Genomic DNA, 23,888 nt, shown 5'->3' with positions numbered 1-23,888 from the left:
TGCTAGGGAAAACCAAATGTTGCTCAGAAAAATAATGATAGTATACAGGTAACTCCTGTATAAATAGTGTCTACATAGTCCTGATAATGAAAACAGAGTATTGATCATAAAGATTATGATCTAAATATACTGAGAAGATAGAAAATTGGCATATGTACGTATGTGTATATAGTGGTATTTAAGGGACAGAAAAGAGAACTATATTTTCACCTTCTAAAGACAGAAGTCAATAGATAATGACAAAAACTAAAAATCCTCTCAATACTCATGTTATTTAGGTTAAATAAAAAGATAAATATCACCAAAAAAGTGAAAATATTTTAAAGTAGTCTCTGATAAGTGGAAAAAGACATGGAAAACTGTGAACCATTTTTTAAATAAACCTTTTAGCATTATTTTGCTCTTTAAATTATGTGTATATATTACTTTGATCTAAACATTACATTTAAAAAAAACAGGCAGATAAACTGGATATCACACAGATGAAATTAAAAAGAAACCAGGAAAACCAGAAATTCAGAAAATATTTGGGATTTCCTTCCCTTCCTCTGTGGACCCTGGGTCTCTTCCTGTTTATCTCAGCTGTCTTCTCTAGTGTTGTCATACTAACCAAATCCCATTACAATCACCTTTCCTCCTCTGGAACTTTCTCTCTAAAGACTAACTCAGCAGTTAAAGTTACATAGCTATAGGAGGGCTCTCATCAAACATCAGAAGCCACTGAAATGTCCCTTTGAGTGCAGGAACATTCTTGTTTCAAATTCATATTTTTCTAAAACACACACACTTACATGGTTTTGTTTCTTTAGCAGATAACAAAATAAAGTATATTTCTATTTCTGATCTAAACTGAAACACTCCTAACCTTATGTTGCCTCTGGAGAAGAGAATATACAAACTTTCATCACCAAATTCGATGGAACAGACAGTTGTTTCCAAACTGTTTAATTTCCCAGGGTTTTCCCTTCTATATATAGCCAATGAACAAAAAGAGATTGGGAGTTCAACAAATTCATTCATTTAGGCCAGGACTCCCTCGTGATTGAGAATGAGGAAAATGTGAGCACACATGCTCACGTGGGCGCGCACACACACACACACACACACACACACACACACACACGCTGTTCCAGTCTTCATAAATCCTAGTTCTAATGGCCCCTCTGCTGTCTTCCCACTAAAACAGTGGCCGTCACTTTATAAGAGCAGTGTCCATACAGCTGAGAACAAAGAAAGGGTAGAGGGGGACAAAGTGGGAAAATGGGGGACATCTATAATACTTTCAACAATAAAAATAATTTTTTAAGAGGGGAGGAAGAAAGCAACATAGCTTTGAGTTTCAAATTAGACTTTTTTTAAGCGCATAGCCAAAACAATAATCTTCAAAGTATAGATTTCCTTTTAAAGTGCCATGCCCTTGAGACAGCAAATGGCTTTTGTTGTTATTGTTGTGCTCATTGTGTTTTGTTTTATAGTTGAAAATTTAGCTCTTTTGCCAGAAAACATAGCAGGTGGTGAAGGGGTGGAGGGTGGAGAGAATCAAAGGAAACATAAGGTGAAAAAAAGAAACCTGAAACAAGTTGATGGGAAATCTAAAAGCCGCAGAGAAGTATATCCTGCTTCCTAGCCACAACTCTGGGACACGACAGGCACAGTGACCGTACAATCATAGGACAGATGCAGCATCAAAGGACAGGTTGAAAGTTGAAAAATAATAAAGGGGGGAAGTCACCAACTCAGTGAGCTCTGTTAGAGAAAAACGAAGCCAGCCACATATTCGTGTATCTAAGTTTCACTGTATATCTATTTAAAACCACCACTAAAATACTTAGATCTGAAAAACTAGTGTGGTTTTGCTTCACTCTGAATTTAGAAGTTTTCAAATATGGAGTATCAAAATCGATTCACTCATTCAAAAGAATTTATGGAGCGAGCACCTACTATGCTCCTGTTACCCCAGGGATACAGAGTTGAACCAGACAGACACGCTCCCTGCCTTTGTGGCTCCCATTTTAGTTGGAGAGACAAATAGCAAGTACATAAAGAAAAAATTAAAAAGTATAATTATAGACCATAATAAAGGGATAATGATACTTAGAGGACGGGGGCTCGTTAGATAGACTGGGGAAGAAAGTTCTCTTGGCAGGAAAGCAGAGAAAAGGGGCATGAATTATCAATCCCTGGTTATTTTTCCCACCACAGAGCTAAGAAGAAAAAGAAGAGTTCTTGAAGAGTCTCCCTCTTCTGGCAGCAGCATCACAGCTCCTTCCCACCCCTGCTTGCCAACAAGTACCTCAGGCTCTGAACGTTTTCTCCATCCTCCTCTGAAATCTCAGCATCTCTTTTCTCTTTGTTGTGACACTGAGCTAGTTTGAAACTCAGTCTGTGCCGGTATGCTGACAGGGGCTAGAGAATTACACATTTCAGAGACTCAACTGGTAGTTGCACAGGGCCTCTGGGAGGGAAGAACAAACACACAAGGCAGGGATCTTCAGGCCAAGTGGTTAGGGAGTTATCTGGAAGTTGGCTGGTTCCCCTTAAGCCGCTCCTGTAGAAAGACACTGCTCAAATAGAACCAGAGACATAAAAGCATCAAACAGACTGTCCAACCTATGAGGGAGGCAGGGGGTGAGGGGGTAAGAGATTAACCAAAGGACTTGTATGCGTGCATATGAGCATAACCAAAGGACACAGACAGTAGGGGGGTGAGAGCATGTCCTGGGGGGTGGGAGTAGCCAGGGAGAGGTCAACAGGGGGAAAAGGAGATTCATGTAATACTTTTAACAATAAAGAATTTAAATTTATAAAAAAAAATGTTTGCACAAAAACAACTGGGAACAAAACAAACTTACATGTCAACAGTTAAAAAAAAAAAGAAAAAAAGACACAGCTCAGCCTCTCAAGAGGCTGACAATAATTTGTTCCCAATATCACAGTTGTCAATATTCAAGAGACAGAGTAAAATGATCCTGCAAAGCTAACAGAGAATAGCCAAAACAGTGGGAGGGGGATCAGGGAGAGATAAACATCAAAGCTAAGAGAGATGTTTCTATGTGGATGGAACGTGTCCGTGAAATTTAGGAAATGTACTTTGAGAGGTGGCATAGCAGAAGACGTCCACTTACAATAGTGGAGATGAGAAAGTAAAGACACGATTTAGGAAGCACTTAAAAGGGGAAGAACTGGTAGACAGATATGTAAATGGGTAAAAAGAGTGCAGCGTTGAGTGTTTTATCCACATATATATTTTTAATATTGAAGAGATATTAGCATGTTCATGAGCTGATAAGAAATAACCAGTAGAGATAGAAATGGACAATACAGAAGAGAGAAGGGCATACCTATGTCCTCACCCTGGACCACTGCATAGAACTCTAGACTCGGATATATTAACTGCCCACTTGACATGACAAATGGCCATCCCCAACTTATCACACCAGTTGCTTGCACCAAAAGCCTTCAAGTAAATCCTGACCCTCATTCTCTCTTATACTCTCACTAGGGGCCCGGTGCACAAAGATTTGTGCACAGGGGGTGGGGGTGGGGGTGGAGTGGGGGTGGCAAGGTCCCCCAGCCCGGCCTGCACCCTCTCCAATCTGGGAGCCCTCAGGGGAGCTCTCTCCAATCCAGGAGTTTCTGTCTGTCTTTGCAATCATATGAGCAAATTGTCTGAGACCCCCAACCCAGTTTGGCTTGTTGCTCACAGAATAATAGAAGCATTTTTTTTCTTTGCTTCATTCGTGGAGATTTCCTGGAAGTTTTAGGATATCTTCCCTTTAATTTTTCCTAGACACTCTGATTTTACTTATGTCTCTCACCTTTGCTTTTGCTCCATCTCCCACTGCAACAGTAACTTGCTCCAGGCTCACTTTGCTCTAGTGTTTAGGAGATCCGTCTGCCACTAGAACTATGATTCCTAGCATTCCTGGTGCTCCCCATGCTCTGGACTTCTGCTTCAGTCATGGGGCTGCAATCAGAACTACTATTCCAGAATTCCTGGTGCTCCCCACGCTGGGAGCAACAGAGGGAGCCATGTCCCCCCAAGGGAGTGACCGAGGAAGCGATCGAGGGAGCCACATACCCCCAAGCTGCCGACTCGTCCACTTCTGCTCTCCACCCGGTGCCTGGGTATGCAAATTAACCCACCATCTTTGTTGGGTTAATTTGCATATTCACTCCTGATTGGCTGGTGAGCGTAGTGAAGGGATGGTCAATTTACATGTTTCTCTTTTATTGTATAGGATATTTTGTTGGTCCTAACCATTTGTCCAGAATCTAACCAATTCTGACCACCACTGCCATCATCTCTCACCTTGACTATTAACCTATCTGCCCTCTTCCATCCTTGCCCAGTTACCAGTTATTGTCTCAATTCCACACAGCAGCCAGATTGATCCTTATAAAACATAAGGCAAAACATGCCACTCTTGAACCCAAAACCTTCCAAAGTCTTCCCAACTGACTTAAAAGAAAAGACACTACTTTGACCCAGATGTTTGTGTGGTTTGGCTGTCCCCTTTGCCCTCCCACCCCCAGCCTTCTTTTGTCAGAGGAAGGACAGGAATGAGAGGAATGTGTGTCCACTTCAGCTACACTTTCTTTTTCAAAGAAATAAAAGGAAGACCATCTTCTGAGATGAAGAAGGGTGGTCCTGGGTGTAGGAGAAGTGGGAAGGAAACATGTGAGAGTTGAATAAGAATAGCTGCTCAACAAATGTGAGAGGGAGATGAGCTTAAAATAAGAGGCAAGTGATGAGACTGTGGACCGTGCATTTTAGTGGCACCTGTTCATACAACTGTGTAATTTACTCCAGATAGTGCTCTGTGATCTTGGAACAGTAGCAAAAGAGGCAGCATATCCAGATCTGGAATTTGGGGGCCATGGTTCAGCAAAAGGACAAGGGATGATGGAATCTAGAGTGTTAGAGTATGTATGGGGCCAGAACAAGTTATGTTACTCTCTAGGGAGGCCTTCCTAAGGGCACAGAGTTGGGGAATCACACCTCCTATGAGGGTTCTTTGAGGCCTTTTCTAAAGAATCTAACAGGCAAACTCATAGGCAGTGAGAAAATTTCCTAAAATCCATGGCTTCCACCCTAAAGTCTCATTAGAAGAGTCAACTTGTCTCCTTTGCCAAAGTCTAACCAGAGGCATGAGTGTAAGTGTCTTTCCCTTACATTCATTTTAAATCCATAAGGCTCTGAAATTAGATCGTCACAGATTAAGTCTTTTGGGAGCTGTTAAACATAAATTCAACTTTAAAGAAGATAGGATCAAAAAGGTAGTTCCAGAGTTAGCTTCAATGAGAATATTTTTAAGCCTCCAGTATTTCCAAAGAATCAACTTGGATATAGTGCCATCCTATAGAAATTTCACTTACACACATAGCCCGTTGCCAGGACCCTGTGGCAGGAACCTTAACTCCCAAGGAAACTTAAGTCAGTCATCACAATTTATGTAAATATTACATAAGTAGGAAAGAAGCAGTCACTTGGAAACTGCCTTAGAAATTACTCTAAAAAAAAATCCACTTTCTGAGCATACCAAAGCAATTCTTAAATCTCTGCATAGAGGCCTTTGGGTATAACATTTATTTTAACATGTTCTAAATAATTCATCTATGGATTTGTTAGACTTTCAACCTGTGAAAAAATTTTCTAAGAATTTTATTTTAACCAAAATTAAAATCATATGTCAACTGATCCTCAATATCACATATGTAAGGATTATGTAAGACCTCCCCCGAATGTTTTTGTCTAGCAGAACACCACTTCACCTGCCAAGTAACAATACCTGTCTAAGGCAATATACACATTCATAGGAATCAATACTAAATTTATTGGAAGCTCACCAAATAATTTTGAAGCAATCAGTAAGAAAATTCTCCTGAGTAAAATACCTTCTTTTAGAAAGTAAGATTTCAGCCCAGATGGCATGACTTAGTGGTTGAGTGTGGACCTCTGAACCAGGAGGTCATGGTTCAATTCCCAGTCAGGGTACATGCCCAGGTTACAGGCTCAGGCATGCAGGAGACAGCCGATCAATGAATCTCTCTCATTGATGTTTCCATCTCTCTCTCCCTCTCCATTCCTCTCTGAAATCAATAAAATATATTTTATATAAATTCTTACCATTTGCAACAGCATGGATGGATCTGGACAGCATTATGCTAAGCGAAATAAGCCAGTCGGGAAAAGATAAATATCACATGATCTCACTCATTTGTGGAATAATGAACAACATAAACTGATGAACAAATATAGAAACAGAGTCATAGAATCATCTAACAGACTTCCCAACCTATGAGGGAAGGTGGGGGTGAGGGGGGTAAGAGATCAACTAAAGGACTTGTATGCATGCATATGAGCATAACCAATGAACAAAGACAGTAGGGGGGTATGGGCTTGTGCTGGGGGGTGGGGGCAGCCAGGGAGAGGTCAATGGGGGGAAAAGGAGACTTATGTAATACTTTAAACAATAAAGAATTAAATATATATTTTTTAAAAAAGAAAGTGAGATATAATCTAATGTAAATATATTTTATTGAACTTGAAAGTTGATTCAGAATAAAAGCAAATTTGCAGTAAAAAAAAAATACTGTATAAACAAAATCTACCTACACTAGATCAATGGTTACTGATAAAATTATTTTCCCTCACATAGGAAAAAAAAGTTTCAGATTCCATAAAGACAAACCCCCTTCAACTATTCAATGAAACTACTCATTGAAGGTCAAGAAGGACCACCCAATGCCATCCAGATCTCTCCTGACTCACTGTCCAATTGGTCTTGCTGTTCCCCCTTCCTTCTTGAAGTTCTCTCATCCGTTGTCAGCATGCTTTCTTTTTCCTCTCCGGGTTCTTTTCTTAACCTCTTTGTGTCTCTCCTTCCTCAAGTGTCCACACTTGGCCAGCTTCATTCTGACTCTATCTTGTACTCTTTTGACATCAGTTACTTTCTCTACACTGTGACTCCTAAAGAGATCTCTCCATGGCTCACATCTCTGGAACCCCAACCACACGTGTAAATGCCGAACATACGGAGATCTCCAACCAAGTGACCCACAGGCCCTCACACTCAACATGTCCAAAACAATTACCCTTTCCCCCCAGTAATATCTGCTCCTTCTTTTCTATCTCAAAAAAAGAATTTCGTTATTCACTGCGCTGAATTAGCCTGAAATCTACAAGTCCTTTGAACTCTTCCTTCTACCATATCCAACACCTTCATCCATTCACCAATAACAATGTAAAAAATATTTCAGGAACTTTCCATGCAATATCTGTTTGAGTACTCCAAATAATTCTGCAATGTAGGGATTATTATCTTCATTTTCTAGATGGTGGTTTAGATAATAAATGTAAATTTGCAGTAAGTATTGAAAAAAATGAACCTAGGTTAGTCTGACTCTAAAATCCATTGTCCTTTCACAATCCATGTTGTCTATGCTGAATAGTGGGAAACTATGGCTAATCTGCCCAAACTAGCCAGCCCTCTTTAAAGTTTTATTGGAACACACCATGCTCATTCATTTATGTCCACGGCTGCTTTAGCACCACCACAGCAGAGGTGAGTAGTTGTAATGGAGACCTTAGGCTCCACAAAACCTTCGAGAGTTCATATCTGGCCTTTAGGAGAAAAAAATATATTGCCAAATATAAAACTACACCTTTTTCCATATTCCTACCATTTTAGTTTATATCTTCTTGGATAACTGCCTTCTAACTGATTTATTGGCCCATAGCCTTTATCTCCTCTGATCCATCTTTCACACTTTAGAATAAAATTCTTATATATCCCATAACCTTTAGGATAAAAGACAAACTCTTTATCAAGCCATGCAGGCCTTTAACATCCTGCTTTCTTCCTTCCTCCCCATACACTTCTACATTCCCCTCAAGCCAAAGAGTCCCACAAAAAGGCCAAATCATTTCATTTTTGTTCCTTTACGTTTATCTCTTTACCTGGAAAGTACCTAAGTACTGCATCATTTACCTGTTTTGTTTGTAGTCTGAGCTTAAGTCACTTCCTCTTACAATCTTCCTATATTCCTCAGGTTGAGCTAGGTGAACTTCCACTTATTCATTTATTCATTCATTCATTCATTCTATATATGTTTAATGAACATAACTTATCAATTAGGCACAATGCTTTATGCTAAATATACAATGAAGAAGAGGAGCCCGGCCAGTATAGCTCAGCATTGAGCACTGAGCCAAGAACCAAGAGACTACCAGTTTGACTCCTAGTCAGGGCACATGCCTGGGTTGCAGGCTCAATTCCTAGTGTGGGGTGTGCAGGAAGCAGCCAACCAATGATCCTTTCTCATCATTAATGTTTCTATCTTTCTCTCCCTCTCCCTTCTTCTCTGAAATCAACAAGAATATATTTAATAAAGTAAAACTTAACCACACATTAATATAAAAATTCTATCTTTAAAAAAAAGGACAAACACAAAACCTGCATTTACAAGCCTTATAGTTTAGCCCCGCTTCTCTATTCACCTGTTCATAGTCTTAGCTCTTAGCTTACAGCCATGGTCGGCAAACTGCGGCTTGCGAGCCACATGCGGTTCTTTGGCCCCTTCAGTGTGGCTCTTCCTAAGCCTTAGGAGTACCCTAATTAAGTTAATAACAATGTGCCTATCTATATAGTTTAAGTTTATAAAAAATTTGGCTCTCAGAAATTTCAATCGTTGTACTGTTGATATTTGGCTCTGTTGACTAATGAGTTTGCTGACCACTGGCTTACAGTATAAAGAGAGATGGGATGGGGATGGAGAAAATAGGAGAAAAAGAGAGGATTCCATGATTTCCTTGTCAGACACTCACTTACCACTAACTTATTGAGGGCCAGGAACTATCTAGTTTGTTTCCTTAATACCAATACCTATTAGAACACTTGAGACAATGCTGAATGAATTAAATAGTTTTGAGTGATACAGAGACACAGGTAGTTCCAGAGACCAAGCAAAGAGACCAGGTTACTTAATAGGCCGCTGAGAAAATTTCTTTTTGTTGTTTGGGAAAACTCAACCTTAACAGAATCTGAGAGGCCTTTGTGAAAATTTGACTAGGCATAAAAAGAAACATGAGTACAAACGAACATTCCTGAAAAAGATACAAGTACTCCTTTGAATAAGAAACAGGAGCTAAAATGCACATCTCTTGGTCTAATTTTAACTATTGGACTACATACCTGAAACTACTAAACCATGACAAAGGTTTCTATAACCCTGTACTTTAGGCTCCACAAAATGTTTTCCTCACAGGATACTCAGCTCATTAAAAAACAAGGGCGAGGAAAGGAAAAATCTTTTTTTAAAAGCAGGGGTAAAGTAGGCACAAAGAATTGACCCAGTTTCCAAAATAAACATTAAACTTAAAGCACTCTCCATCTGGCTAAAACTAAAACCAGAAATGAAAATTGGCATGTTCACACTCCATTTCCTACCCACACCACAATGGCAAGGGAAAGGAAAAGTTAACATATAACTTGATATTGTATCTGAGTCTCATACTAAAATCTGCAGAGGAATTATTTTAGAATTGGAAAAGGGTAACAACTCACTTTTAAACCCACCCGGATATCCATCTGGGCCAAACAGCGTTCCCAGTCCCCACTGGCATGGTGTACCCACTCTCCCCAGCCCCCTTTCTCTGCCCTTGAGGCAAATGCCTTCCAGTCTTCCTAGCTTCCTAATTTCTATATGAAAAAACTCTTATCTTTTCAAAACCTATCTTTTCTCTATAATATCCCCTGACAGTCTCCCTTCTTAACTCTTTACTGAACATATTCCATACAAGACACCTTACTCTCCATAAAACAAGGTACTCTCCATAAAACAAGGCCCTAAAACCTTTAAATTACACATACTTCTTTTCCATGTTAACCTCATCTCCAACACCACCAGCCCAACTCTATGGACAGTGGCAGAAGTTCACTAACAGAATCTTAGATATATAGAATGTTAACACTGAAAGGGGCCTTAAAAGACATTTATTTTAACTCCTATATTTCACAATTTAAAAAAATAAAACTTAGAGAGACTCAAAGACTATCCAAGGTCACACAGGCCTTTCTCCTCCACTTATTTTATACTAGTGGTCCAGTGCATGAATTCACGCACATTGAAAGGAGATTAATTAGAAAAAAGATTCGTGCGGTAATTACATTACTGCAAAAAAATTACATGTCAAAATAGTATATATAATATAGTATTATAAAATTAAAATACAAAATACTTTAATATAGCTATTTTCCCTTTTTCTATAATAGAAGTGTCAGAGATGAAAGAAAATTAGTAAAATGTATATGAAAATAATATATAAATTGATTAATAAACAATAACATGATATAAAAACAACAAAGACATGATGTAAAAACATGAGATAAAAACAAAAAAAAACATGATATAAAAGCAACATTGATAAAAGCAATGACTGATAAATTGATTAAACTTATTCTAATATCTCCCTGTACATCACATTAAGAGTAAAAACACTTTCAGAGTGCTTGACTAATTTACCTTGTGATGAAGTTTTTACAACTTTAACTTTAATGTCACACGCTCTTCAAACTCCAGAGAAAGCAACATATAACTGACCATGTCCAAAAACAGGTTCAGGTAGGAATATTCCTACTCTTTCTAGAGTTTTTATTTGTGATTTATTAATAGTCATTGCAAATGCTGGCATCACGGGAAACTGTCTTCAAATTAATTTAAATGGGAAGCCAGCATCAGATGGGGACTAATCAATTCTTGGAATCAGAACAACCTCTCCTTCCACAGATCCTGTTAATACTTCAGCTTCGATTATGTTAGGTCGTAATCTTTTGATAATAAATCTAGTACCATTACAAAGACCCCATTTACTATTAAGACTTTTCAGTAGCATAATGATTACACCTACTTTCAATTTTAATTTATGATATGGCATTCCCGAAGGAGTAATACTATTAAGAAATTCGATGGGAAAATTTTCCTTTTCGGCATCAACCATTGAATCGATGGAATCATTACTCAAACAGGTGTGAAAATCTCTATTGAGTATATCCAAAATTTCTTCAATTTATGAACGTGCTAATTTTTAGGACAAAGAATCGCACGTTCAGATATATTTTTAATATTATCTATAGATATACTATTTCCAAAGGTAGCTTCAATAATAGATCCTTTACAAATCATTTCATTGGGGATTTCAATAATATCCATTCCTAAATTAAAACCGCTATCAAGAGGTTTTGATCAATTGCCAGTGTGCATCATATGTATCAGCCAGTTGATCACGTGCAATTGGCACCAGTGAGAGCTTTATATGCACCATGATGCACCAATCAACATTTATTTTTTAATTCCCGGTGCATGTCATATATACCGGCCGGTCGGTCAGTCGGTCAGTCAGTTGGACAGACATACGGTTGGTCACTTAACTTTTCATATATGTAGATTCTCCCACTCTCTGGGTCTCACTAGCTTCTCTTTATTTCCTCTTCCTATGGAGAAGGGTAAGGGAAGTGCCCATCATCTCAGCTTGGCTTTCATCTCAACTCCACTGTGGATGCTAAATGAGCTCATCAACTGGAGAATATGATGCGATGCGTGGCATGAGTCTCCTCTGCATGATGCTGAGTGGCCAGTGTGTCTAAGTGCTCCCCGGCAGCACTTAACCACCTACGTGGAGATTCAAATTTCCCTTCATACACATCCCACTGGCAGATGGCCCTGCTATACTTCTAAGTGCACTAAACATTTGCTTCTGCATTATACACTGCACCAGTCATTTACAGAAAGTTCTCACACTACCCAAGCTATCATCAATTATATCCAATTTTAAAACTGCAATTAGCATTATTATGGCTGGGTGTCCCGTCTACCAATTTAACCTCGGCAATTTCGTATTTATAGCTCCTGGTTTTGCTTCGTTTTACTTTTAAAGACTTAGTTTGAATAGCATCCTAGCAGGACAGGTTCTGATTATCAAATACCATGTTAGTCAGGCTGCCTAAGGTTAACAACTAAGCAGGCAACAAATGAAAGAGTAAAAATGCTTTTAAGTAAAACACAGATTGGGGCAGAAGTAGGTTTACAGTTGTGAATACGTGAAACAGAGTTTGTTCTTCTTATTACTTACTTATTGTGGTACTTTCCATACAAACAATGTGTAAACCTACTTACCCCAACCCTATAAATACCCAAAGTCTAGCCTAGTCTTTTGAAATATGCTGTTTACATGTTTATTAAATTTATTTAATAGTGTTTAAAAATAATGCAAATAAATTATATATAGGAGAAGGAAATATATGTATATTTAGAGAGAGAAATTTACGGTTGAACACAAATTATTATGGCCAAAAGTTATTCATAACTTCTATTTTTATTTTATGTTTCTTTTTTATTAAACTGTAATAAAAGATGGAAAAATATAGTTTTTATAATGGTTGGATTAAACTAAAATACAATTATGTGATTCTTTAGTAATGAAGAAGGAACTAAGTAAGCATTATTTTCTTGCTAAATATTTAGAAGAGGATTCATCAAGTACATTAAGACAAAAGGATAATCATATCAAAAAGTTCCACACTCCCACCCCTTCCTTTTATAAACACCAAAACAAATCATCAGATCAATAAGGTCCTTTCTGAACAGAAGTAAAATCAGTCAGTGTGCTAATCTTTAGAAAAAAAAATTACTAAGGGCTCAATGAGATTATATCAATGAAATGGATTTAAAAACATTTCAGAAAGGCATCATTAAGTATTTACTGTGCAAATTAACAAAGAGATTAGCCACATCTTGATCTAAAAAAAAAAATGCTATTTTCCACAAGTGCTGCAGAATAAACTGCAAAAATATCCTCTTTCAGAAAAGCCCTTTGGTAGTGAATTTCGTGACCATCAGCAGAGTAGTCAGGTTCATTCATGAATGGGCAGATAAAGGGAAATGGGGGAAGTGACTATCCAGGAATGGCAATGGCTGCTACCAGAGCCGTGCAGTACAGCCAAGGCACAGAGCATGCTAACACTGAAAACAGATCAATTTGATGTAGGAAATCCATGGTGGTAGACATATTTTGAGAAGATCCAAACAGCCTTCCAGTTCTGGAATCTGAGCAGGAGGATTCTCCACCTTGGGCAAATGTAGGAACAAAGGATTTAGTCTAAAAAAAAGTCCTCGGTAGCAGGGGAGGACAATATGTTGCAATCTTGCTGACACAGAAGGGATCAAAAGGAGACACCAGGAGACCAGAATTGAAGGGAGGCCACCGTCATAAATTTTACTTAGAGATTTGTCAGAAAGGACCCAGGGACTGAAAGTGCTGCCGTTGAAATTTCTAAATATTGCTGGAAGGCATGAAATTTTCAGGTGACTTTCTTCAGAAAAAGAGGCTATCATTTACAAGTAGTGATTATTTTCCTCAACAGAATAAAAGTGATTTTTAGCTCCAACAATCTTCTGATAAAACATTTTTCTCAGTTATAAGGTTACAAGTGGTGCTTCTCAAACAGCCAGCATGGATTGACTAGAATCCTAGCACAACCAAAAGCATCAGCCTTTCTGTTTTCTTTATCCTTCACTTTCCCCCCTTCCCAATCTTTCTTTCTTTCTTTCTTTCTCTCTCTCTCTCTCTCTCTCTCTCTCTCTCTCTCTCTCTCTCTCTCTCTCTCTCCACACTACTACCACTAAATCCCCTGGCTACGTCTATGGCTGATAACACATACTGGTTCTGGGTGGTTCTGGGAACACTGGTGGTTTGTTTTGTCTATTTTCCTTGGCGTTATTGTAGGGAAAAAAAATTAAACTAAGATTGCAAACAGCTACAATTGCCAATTTGGTTGATGTTTTGTGCATGTGTATCTAATAAATTTTGGAACTGTGGGAAGTTACTATAACACTGCACAGGTCTTGACAGTTTTCTATTATCTTCTTAGGTTGTTGCAAAGGAAACATGCCATAAAATTACTAACGACCCAAGTCGAAAAAGGAAATTAAAAGGCATCTCCTAGGAACACTCTGGCTATAGCAATTGAAATTTATTCAGAGACATAAAAAAGAAACCTAAATCAACAGGCAAAAGATGTCAGAAATTGGTTTCTAAACAGAAAACAACCACTCAGATGTTGAAAGGATATAGCAAAAACTCAGTAAAAGGCCTAACTTTAAGACCAGGTCTTCATCATAAAATCAAGATAGGAACTGAAGGAAAAGAGAAGAAGAAAATGTACATATAGCAATATAATTGGCCACACATGAAGCCAAGAAGGAATGGGACCAATTCTGAATCAAACGAAATTTTGAAAACTCGACTAAATCTATGTGAAAATTTCCAATGTAGGTAGATTCTGGAGGTAAATAGTAAAAAGTGGTGAAGGAATTGTTGGTGCTTCTACTGACTAGCTCCTACTGACTAGGCCTACAGAGAGACTTAGGGTGGGGCAAAATCCAGCTAAAGGGACCACTGCACTCCCAGAGGCAGACAATACAGATGAGCTCACCAAGGCTTCCACAAAGGAATCGGGGCCAAAATTCAAAAACTGCATTTTTCTGGCATGTATCTTCATCAGAGACCTAACTGGAGTGGACTTAAGGACAGGAGAACCTCACTATGACCATCAGGGACATCTCCAACTTCATTCATTTATACAACAAGTATAGATTGAGCATGATATTAAAAACTGTTTACAAGTTGGGTGTAAACAACTGCTCTCATGGAGCTTACATACTGATGGAAAAGAAACAGAGTCAATGTGGTTTCAGGACTTGGTCCATACAATGAAGAAGAAGAAAAAGGAAAAAGGGCAGAGAACAAAGGTGGTTGGCATCGGGGTAGTTTTTCTAGCAGGGCAGCACTGGGAGGAATTTCTGAAGAGGAAATCTGAGTATAGGTCTGCATGAATGCAGGACATAATTCAGGGCAGGGGTGTTACAAGCAGTGGGGAAAACAAACACAAAGACCCTGAGACAGGACTCAGCTTGCTGTGCAGAGACATCAAGATGGCTCACACGGAGGGAGTAGAATAAAAAAGGGGAGAAAGTGAAGTGGGTGAGGCAGACAAGGGGTCAGACCATTAAGGCTTTGATAGCAGGCATAGAAAATCTGAATTTTACTTTATGTGCATTGAAAAACACAGGAGGGATTTGAGCAGAGGATGTGAACTCATTTACTTAAATTATGTGATCTCATTTACTTAAAGGGGCCACTGTGGGTAGAGATGTGAAACAATAGTAGAAACAGAAGGAACACATAGGAGATTACTGCAAACGTGCAGGCCAGTGATGGTGGTGACTTGGTCTTGGTTTGGAAATGGAAAGATTCAAATGTATTCTGAAGGTAAAGCCAGCAGAGCTTGTTATGATTAGGTGAAACACATGATTAAAAACAGGTATCTAGGATAATTTCCAGGTTTTGGGCCTGAGAAACAAAATGATAATGGTGCCCTTCAACTCTCCATAGATTTTATTCTCCTATTATTCTTTTGTGAAAAATGTTACTATGCTAGTATATCCACTCTACAAAATAGTTTGCCAATTTCTTAAAAGAAACACTAAATATACACTTACCATATGTCCCAGCAATCACATTCCTGGGTATTTATCCCAGAGAACTGAGAGCTTATGTCTAAACAGAAAGCTGTACGTGAATGTTCATAGCAGCTTTATTTGTAATAGCCCCAAACTGGAAACAACCAAAATGCCCCTAAATAGATGAACAGTTGAACAGCAGTATATCCAAACCATGAAATACTACTCAGATATATCAAGGAACGAGCTATTGATATACTCAACAACTTAGATGGATCTCCAGGAGATTATGCTAAGTGGAAAAAGCCAATTTCAAAAGGTCACATTTTGTATGATTCCATGTATATAACATTCCCAAAATTAAAAAAAAAAAAGTATAGAGATGAAGAACAGATAGTTACCAAGGGTTAGGCATGCTTGGGGGAAGAGGTGGGTGTGACTATAGATCAGTTACATGAGGGACATATTTGTGGTGATGGAACTATTCTGTATCTTGATTTCTGTGGTAATGACAGGAATTTACCCACGTGATAGAGCACCACAGAACTATACACACACCTTGCACCAATGTCAGTGTGGGTCTTGTACTAGAGATGTATAAGGTGTAACTACTGGAGGAAACCAGGTGGAGAACACAAAAGCCCTCTCTGTACTGTCTTTGCAACTTCCAGTGAATATATAATTACTTGAAATAAATTTTTTAAAAATAAAATTATGCTCATGTGTAAGGCAAAATTAATTAAATATTAAAATTAGTATAGCAATAAATACTACATTTGACAAAATGTTGTCTTCTGAATTTATAAAGCACCTTTTTGACAATACATCTTACCATTTTGGTACATAGGCAACAGTTTAATTAAACATCAGGATCTCCTTGTATGTAAGAACATTTTTTTTCTCCTAAAAGCCTCTGGAGCAAACAACACTTGGAATTCTCATTCTCCCTCTGTTACCTTTAACCAGCAAATAGAACCCATGAGTTCTTGTTTCCATACCTGTACAAAGGAGGTAGAGGGACAGAAGCTAAACAGCTACTAGCCTAGGTGCTCCAATAGCTCTCAGAAGTTGGGAACTCTGAAAACTACTTTGCTTAAACCCAAGATATTGAGCCTTCACAGGCCAGCTGACACTCCTGGATTCTAACATCTTTCTCATCAGAGTCAAAATGTAAAACCCTGCAATGTGAAACCTTAAAAAGGATGCATTATACACAAAAACCAATGACCAGGATCCAAAGGCTTACCTGCTGCTAATAACACTAATCAAAACTCCAATACAATGATCTTAAGGTTACTTTAGGTATCAGAAATAGATTTGGACAAATCACCTAAGTCAATTTGAAGGTGTGAATAGTGGTGACTACTCCCTAAGATCTTCTTTTACAACAGCTTCTTGGGTATGTATTTCGTTAGTGATCTGATCTTCTGTCATCATCTGGTCTCTCTGAGTGTAGAATACATGGTCTTTGGCTGCTTTAGAGAACATTCTACTCCCAAGAACACTCTCAATGCATTTAGTACTCAGGTACGCATGCTAAATCCTAGCTACTCTTGTCATTGCTTAATAGGTTTATATTTACTAATCCTTGCATTCTCTCAAATAGGCATATATCAAACCTAGAGTGTTTGTAATGGAAATTAGATTTATAAACCTTTCTTACTAGTCTTAATTGTAAAACCTGCATAAAACTGTATCCAGAAATCAACTTTAATTCAGCAATTCTATTACTAGATAAAATTTTTTCTAAACAATGTATCCCACAACAGCTCCTGTCTGCTTTTCTGGAATTTAATGCATTGCCAACGAAACCTCTGGGATGCGCCAGATGCTGCCTGTCTAGAACTGGTCTCCCTTGGAATGAGCTCTGCTACTGTGAACAGAATAAAATAGCAGTTTCCATGTCAATGTTTGTATCGCTCTATCCATACTGTGTTAAATGTGTTAATATATTCTAAAAAGTAAGATATATTATTTTGCATATTTTTACTTTCTAAAGATGAATAAAAAGTAAACCAATGCAAATAATATGGATTAAACACCTTTCTGAAAACAAAGCAGTTTCATTTTAATCCTGACAGAACTTAGAGCCTGGACAACTGCCAACAACAATCGTTTGTAAAGAAGAAAAATTGTTTAAAGAAAGCATGATACTTACAGCCAACCATCATCATGGCCACCGAAAACATCTTCTCCACATCTGTGGTAGGAGCTATGTTTCCAAATCCTATGGTTGTAAGGCTTGTCATGGTAAAGTAGAGAGAGGACACGTACAGTGAATCCTTGCTGGGCCCTCCTTCCCATATCCCTGCGCTGCTATTGTATCGATATGGAGTCCCAATGCTCAAGGCCAGCTGGTAGAGCCAACTGTCTATTTGGATGGTGTTCGTGGCTTCATCGATGACCTCGTAGTCCCCAATGCTGTACCATATGCAGGCCAGCCAGTGGGCAACTAGTCCAAACACACATACCAGGAGCACGAGGACTGCTGCTCCGTACTCCAGGTAATGGTCCAATTTTCTAGCAACCCGGCCCAGTCGCAAGAGACGCACCACTTTTAAAGAACTGAAGAGACTGCTGATTCCCTGAAAAGAAATGAGACACTCTTTAAGAAAATAAAACAGTGCAATGGCTCACTTTCATGAACTTGATCATCAACCACTTATAAACTAAAAACATGATCATAATATAGCTCTAACTTTATTTACGTCAACAAAAAAGCTGAAATTATAAGGTTTTTAAATGCTGATTCCTTCCTACTCAAAAATAAGGTATTTGTCAATTATTACACAAATCATTTCATTAGCTAAGAAAGACCCAGTTTCTTTTCATAAGTGCAGTTTAAATAGCTCAGAATAAAAACAAAGGAGAATAATGTTCAAATGCAATATACAGAGTATAAAAATAGGGTGATGAGTTCAGACATTTTATTTCTTCTCTTATAAAACTTTTCCTCTACAAGATTTATTTTTATTTCTCACTTTAAAATAGCTATGCATAGCAAAATTTCTGAAAAAAGAATCCTGATCTCACAGGCAAGCACACAGGAAATACTTCTGTGCATACGGGGAGAACAGGCAAATGTCATGGTTCCACTACTTCCCACCACAGTCATAATAAGCACTAAATTTGTAGAGCTCTGAGAAAGTGAAGAATTAACCTTGAATAGGTACATAACCTGCCAAATCTTATTATCCTCCAGCAATAGTCATAGAAAAGAATATCAAAAGGAAACAGCAGCAAAATCATATTTTGTTGAGAAGCTTAAAATTCCAAATATAACATTATCTAAATGGAAATATAGCATAGGTTTTCTTCATTCAATAGGTCCCATAGTTGGTGTTGTGTGTGTGTGTGTGTGTGTGTGTGTGTGTGTGTGTGTGTGTTTTGTTTTGTTTTGTTGGTTTTTTTGTTTTGTTTTGTTTTTGTTTTTTGGAAGCATGTAATAAGCCACCTGGGAAAAGAGGATAAATGCATTCCTGATAAGAGGATGGAAGATAGAGCAGTGATCCGGAAGCCTCTCACCTGACCACCACCTCCAAGTCTCATGACATCGTTAGTGCTAATTCTGTCTCCCAGAAGGAATGCAAGCAATCTTCCTAAACTTACTCTGAGCTTATTTCTAACCAACATGGAGGGATTGGTTAGGGTAGTGGAACCAATGTTACATTAATAAGACTCTAAATTATGGCATCATAAAGTTCTTGACAGTTAAGGTAAAAAGGTTAAAAAGGCATTTGGTTATACTGCATGCTATATAATTAAAATTTTTCTAAATAAAGACTTGAAAGAAAGAGAAAGAAAATGAAGAGAAGCAGAAATAGAAGCCCTTATAGAAGTGAAATAGCAGCAGAAGTATCCTGGCAGTTTTTTTGTTTCAACTCTGATGTCCTTAAGCCTGGCTCTATTTCAACTTCTACTCTCCGATGCTGTGGCATAAATAAAGCCTTAAGATAAGTTCTCCTTTCACTTGCACACTTGGGGAGAGAAAAAAGATATTAAACTTTAGGCATATCAAAAGAGTAGCATTAATAAACCTCAGAAGATGAATTGGCATAATTCAATGACATGAGATGTTGATAGGTAGAAGACTAAAAAGAACCTGGAAGCCCTAAAAATTGAAATTATGTAACCATAAACAAGAAAGGCAAAAATAAGTATTTGTTGATACTTTCTATAAGCCAAGAGTCTAGGTTGGGCCCTGGGGACGTTAAGATAAACATGCTTTGCTTCTGCTCTAATGAAACCCATAGCCAAAATGCATGGAAAACTCAGGGTTAAATGGAAAAAAAAAACAACAGTGTTGCTGTTGTTCTTTAGTTAACTAAAATTCTTAAAAGAAAACATGGTATCTCTGTTTAAACACTGCAGAAAAAAGTCATTTCTACCTAAATTCTTTTTTCTAAAAAGAAAGAATTTTTTCCCTATTCAAACTAGTCACAACTCTCAATAGGAATGTGAAATATGAGGGCCTCCTAGGACTAGGCCTCAAAGATGGAAGGACACTCTCTCCTGATCTCTGATGTAGGCAGCTTTTTCCAAAAGGAGGCAGTCCACATAGAGGGGCACCTGCTCTGGACTCCACTTAATAGAAAAGCACATTTTCTATAGCCATGTCCAACACCACTTAATATTACAAAATATTTTGTAAACTCTCTGACATAGTTCTTATGCCACCACTTTCTCCTGGGTCTTAGCCAACTCCCCAACTGACATTTCTTTCAAAATCATGTTCTAGGGCTACCCTTCTCCATGCTTCTATTATGTTAGGATCTCTTTATGATTTACCCTCAGCCCTTTCTTGGTTGATTTAATGCATATCAATGTTTCAACTGACTTCTATAGATGGAAGAGTCACAGGTTCACTTCTTAGCACAAAATCTCTAATGTGTTCCTGATACAGAAGCCAATTGCCTGCAATTGCATTCCATTCCATTTATATGTCCCATAGGTGCTCAAAGGTGATAGGTCTCAAAGGGAAGCCTTCTCCTCTCCTGAATCAATTCTCCATCTCCTACTCTTCTTAATGACATCATTATCTACTCAGTCCCTCAGGCCTGGGGCTGAGCCTCGGCTCCTCTGTTCCCTGCCACATACAGCTGATTATCAAGTCCAGAGGATCTTACCATCAAAGTGCCCATGTGCTCAATACATATCTACCTTTTTAAAAAATGTTTTTAGTTATTTTAGAGAGAGAGAAGGAAGAGGGATAGATAGAAGAATCTATGATAGAGAGAGACATCTATCAGATGCTCCTGCATGCCTCCTACTGGGGATCGAGGCTGCAACCCTGGCATATGCCCTGACCAAGGACCTCTTGGTTCAGGGGTCGATGCTCAACCACTGAGCCACACCAGCCAGGCCATATCTACCTTTTAAATCACTCAAAAATGTCCTTTCTTTCCCATTTCTAAGGCCATGCCTTCATCAGGACTTCATTTTTTTCCTACTTGTGTGACAAGGAATAGTCTCTCCATTGGTCATTGTACCTCTAGTCTCACTTCCTTTAATTCACAGATCACACTGTACAGGTGAGCAGCCTGGTGTCCTTTAAAATCACATCAATCTAATCATTTCCTTCCCTAATCTAAAATCTTTAATGCTTTAGGATTAAGGATTCACTTTCTACTGTGACATGGAAAGCCCTCAGGACCTGGTACCTGTTTGCCTAATCAGCATCTCCCCCACCAACTCCTCCTTGTGCTGTCTATGCTCTATCACCCTCAGCAACATGTAGCTCCTAAAGTGTCCATTCTGGTTCATTTTACATTACAAGCCATACCCTCTTCTGAAAAGTTTGTCCCTCCCACACCACACTCTTGGTGGCTAGGGTCTTATGTACAGCTTATGACAAACATTCTCTCCTCCATGTGCATTACTCTGACTTCTTCCCAACCGCCCTACCACCACCATATTCATTACCATACCCTCCCCCTCTCTCTAACTATGAGAGTTAGGTGTCCTTCCTCTGTGTTAGCATTCATCTTTGCACATCTTTATTACAACAATTGTCACAATAACACTTTATTACAAGTCTCTGTTTGTATGCCTGGCATCCCAGGAAATTCTAAACCCCTTGAAGAATGGATCTAGTGTCCATTACAAATCATGGCATATGATAATATGTTAAGCTATCAATACATGTAAAATAAATGAAGGGGAAAAATTGCAACACAAGCAATAAAATATGGACAACAAAGCAGACAATGTAGCATTGAGTTGTATAAAGGTATGGCATCAAGTATGAAAGAGAAATTCTCTTTAGTTTCTCTACTGACCAGACCACAGCTATAGGAGATACATAAGATATAGTTAGAAAAGGACTGTCAGAAAAAGAAAACTAAAAAATATACACTATCAGGCAATGTGGAAGAAAATGGGGATGGGGGAGGAAGGAGACTGGGGTAGAATTATAGTTGGACCTACAGGGATAGAAGGATGTAATAAAGATGGCAACAATCCTGTACCATATACTCCCTCCCACACAGTAAACTAACCAGAAAACAAGATCATTCACTGCTACTTGGAAGACAGACATGGTGATAATAATACTGAATGCTTACTACATGCCAGGTATTGTTCCAAGAGTTTTATATGTATTTTAAAAATGTAATCTTCAAAACAACCCTATGTGAAAGGTATCATTAAACATAGCCCAGATAGGGTAAGTAATTTGACTAAGTTCATGCAGCTTGTAAGAGGAGGAGCCAAGATTCAACTACAGGCAGTCTTGCTTCAGACCCCTTGCTCCTCACCACATCACGGTCTGACCACACTCTGGAACTCACTGGAACTAGAGCATAATGTGTAATTTAACGAAGAACATTAGTACCTGCACTAGGACTGATCATTTCTACTCTTCATGTATTCTAAACATACATTAAAACTTTAAAACACATATACATAATTTCATATAGTAATATGCTCTACAAATAAAAATAATACAAGGCAATAGGAATAGATAATGACTGGGATGATCAGGATTGAATGATGCAGGAAAGCTTGTACTGAGCTAAATGCAGCTGCTAGGTTAGGATATTTTTTTTAATTGCAAAGAAAATATATTCAAGTGACCTCAAGTGATGAGAGATTTAATATAAGAATGGACGTTTAATATAAGGATGGACAATAAGCTGCGTACTTAGGTCGACTTTTGAAATGTGGTGATACATTCAGAAATATAAAAGAATGGCCCAAGAAGGACTTATTTATTTTTCTCTAACTCATTCTTTAAATGCAAAAAAAAAAAGTTGCCATACATGATTTCATTCATCCACTCACTAAATGTCTACTGAGTTTATTCTAAATATTGGGGATGTAGTATTGTGAACAAAAATACACACAAATCATCCCCTATCTTCCCATTGTTTAGAATCTGTTTTGGTTTACGTGGACTTATATGGTCTGGCCCCTGCTCACCACTCTAACCTCATCTTTCAACACTCTTAAGCTCACTCTCCATTCAACTTTCAGTTCTTCAAATATGCTATGCCCCCTCAAACATGAAGTCCATGCATTTGCTATTATTTCTAAGTGGAGTGTTTTACAACTGTCTTATGCCCCTGTCCTTAGCCTAGTTTGCTCTATTCATACATCAGATTTCAGCTCGGTCACTGCTTCCTCAGAGAAACGTTCCTCTCCAGTCTAGGTCAGGTCATTTCATCATATAATCTCAAAGGACCACATACATTCCCTTCTTGACATTTGTCTATTTGTGATTATGTGCTCATACCATGCTCATTCCTTTGAACATTGTTTTGAACGCTCTCTAGCACTCTGTGGCATGTAGTAAGCACCAAATATTTATTGAAAAAATGAATACATTAATCTCTCATAGTAACTTCTTACTCCTCTAGCACTAATGTCATAATTAATAATTAATAGTTACTTCATCTTCACAGGTAGTGCCATATCAGGCAACTAGATGAAAACTATCAAACAATAATGAACTCCATTTCAAAACCATTGGGTTCTTATTCTAAATAGATTTTATACATGGATGACTACATAGTTCATTTCTATTTCCTTTTGTACAGCACAATTTAAAGACTAAAAGAAAATTTCAAACTACATTTGTTACCTGAACTTCTAACCCAGATAACAAATTCTATTATCTTCTTCCTATTCAGAATTCACTTCTCCAACTCATGCTACCAAAAGATCCATGAGGAAATAAATAATCCTCATTATTCCATGCATTAGTTAACATGCTTCAGTAGAAGACTTCCATTTAAATAATTTATGTTAGCCAATCTATATTCTTTTCAAAACATGGTGGCATCAGCAGATAGATAGAAAGATGAAGAACAGACATTGATGTTCAGCCATATCCATAATGCATTAAATTTTTATATGCTTCTCGTGAA

At 38.1% G+C, this 23,888-nt stretch overlaps 1 protein-coding gene across 1 annotated transcript in view; it reads right to left on the bottom strand.

The window, feature by feature from the left end:
• The window catches only part of KCNH5 (potassium voltage-gated channel subfamily H member 5), a 255,555-nt gene that overhangs the window by 173,966 nt on the left and 57,701 nt on the right, over nt 1-23,888 (bottom strand). The window contains exon 7 of the mRNA XM_070418754.1: nt 17,681-18,107. Coding sequence (XP_070274855.1) covers nt 17,681-18,107 — 427 coding nt within the window. The remainder of the gene's footprint in view (nt 1-17,680; nt 18,108-23,888) is intronic.

Source organism: Myotis yumanensis, unplaced genomic scaffold (genome assembly GCF_028538775.1).
Source record: "Myotis yumanensis isolate MYYU_CA2020_CCGP unplaced genomic scaffold, mMyoYum1.0.hap1 SCAF_1, whole genome shotgun sequence".
NCBI classification, from domain to species: Eukaryota; Metazoa; Chordata; class Mammalia; order Chiroptera; family Vespertilionidae; genus Myotis; species Myotis yumanensis.
The sequence above is the reverse complement of the archived record's forward strand: the minus strand, read 5'-3'. Positions and strand labels throughout refer to the sequence as shown.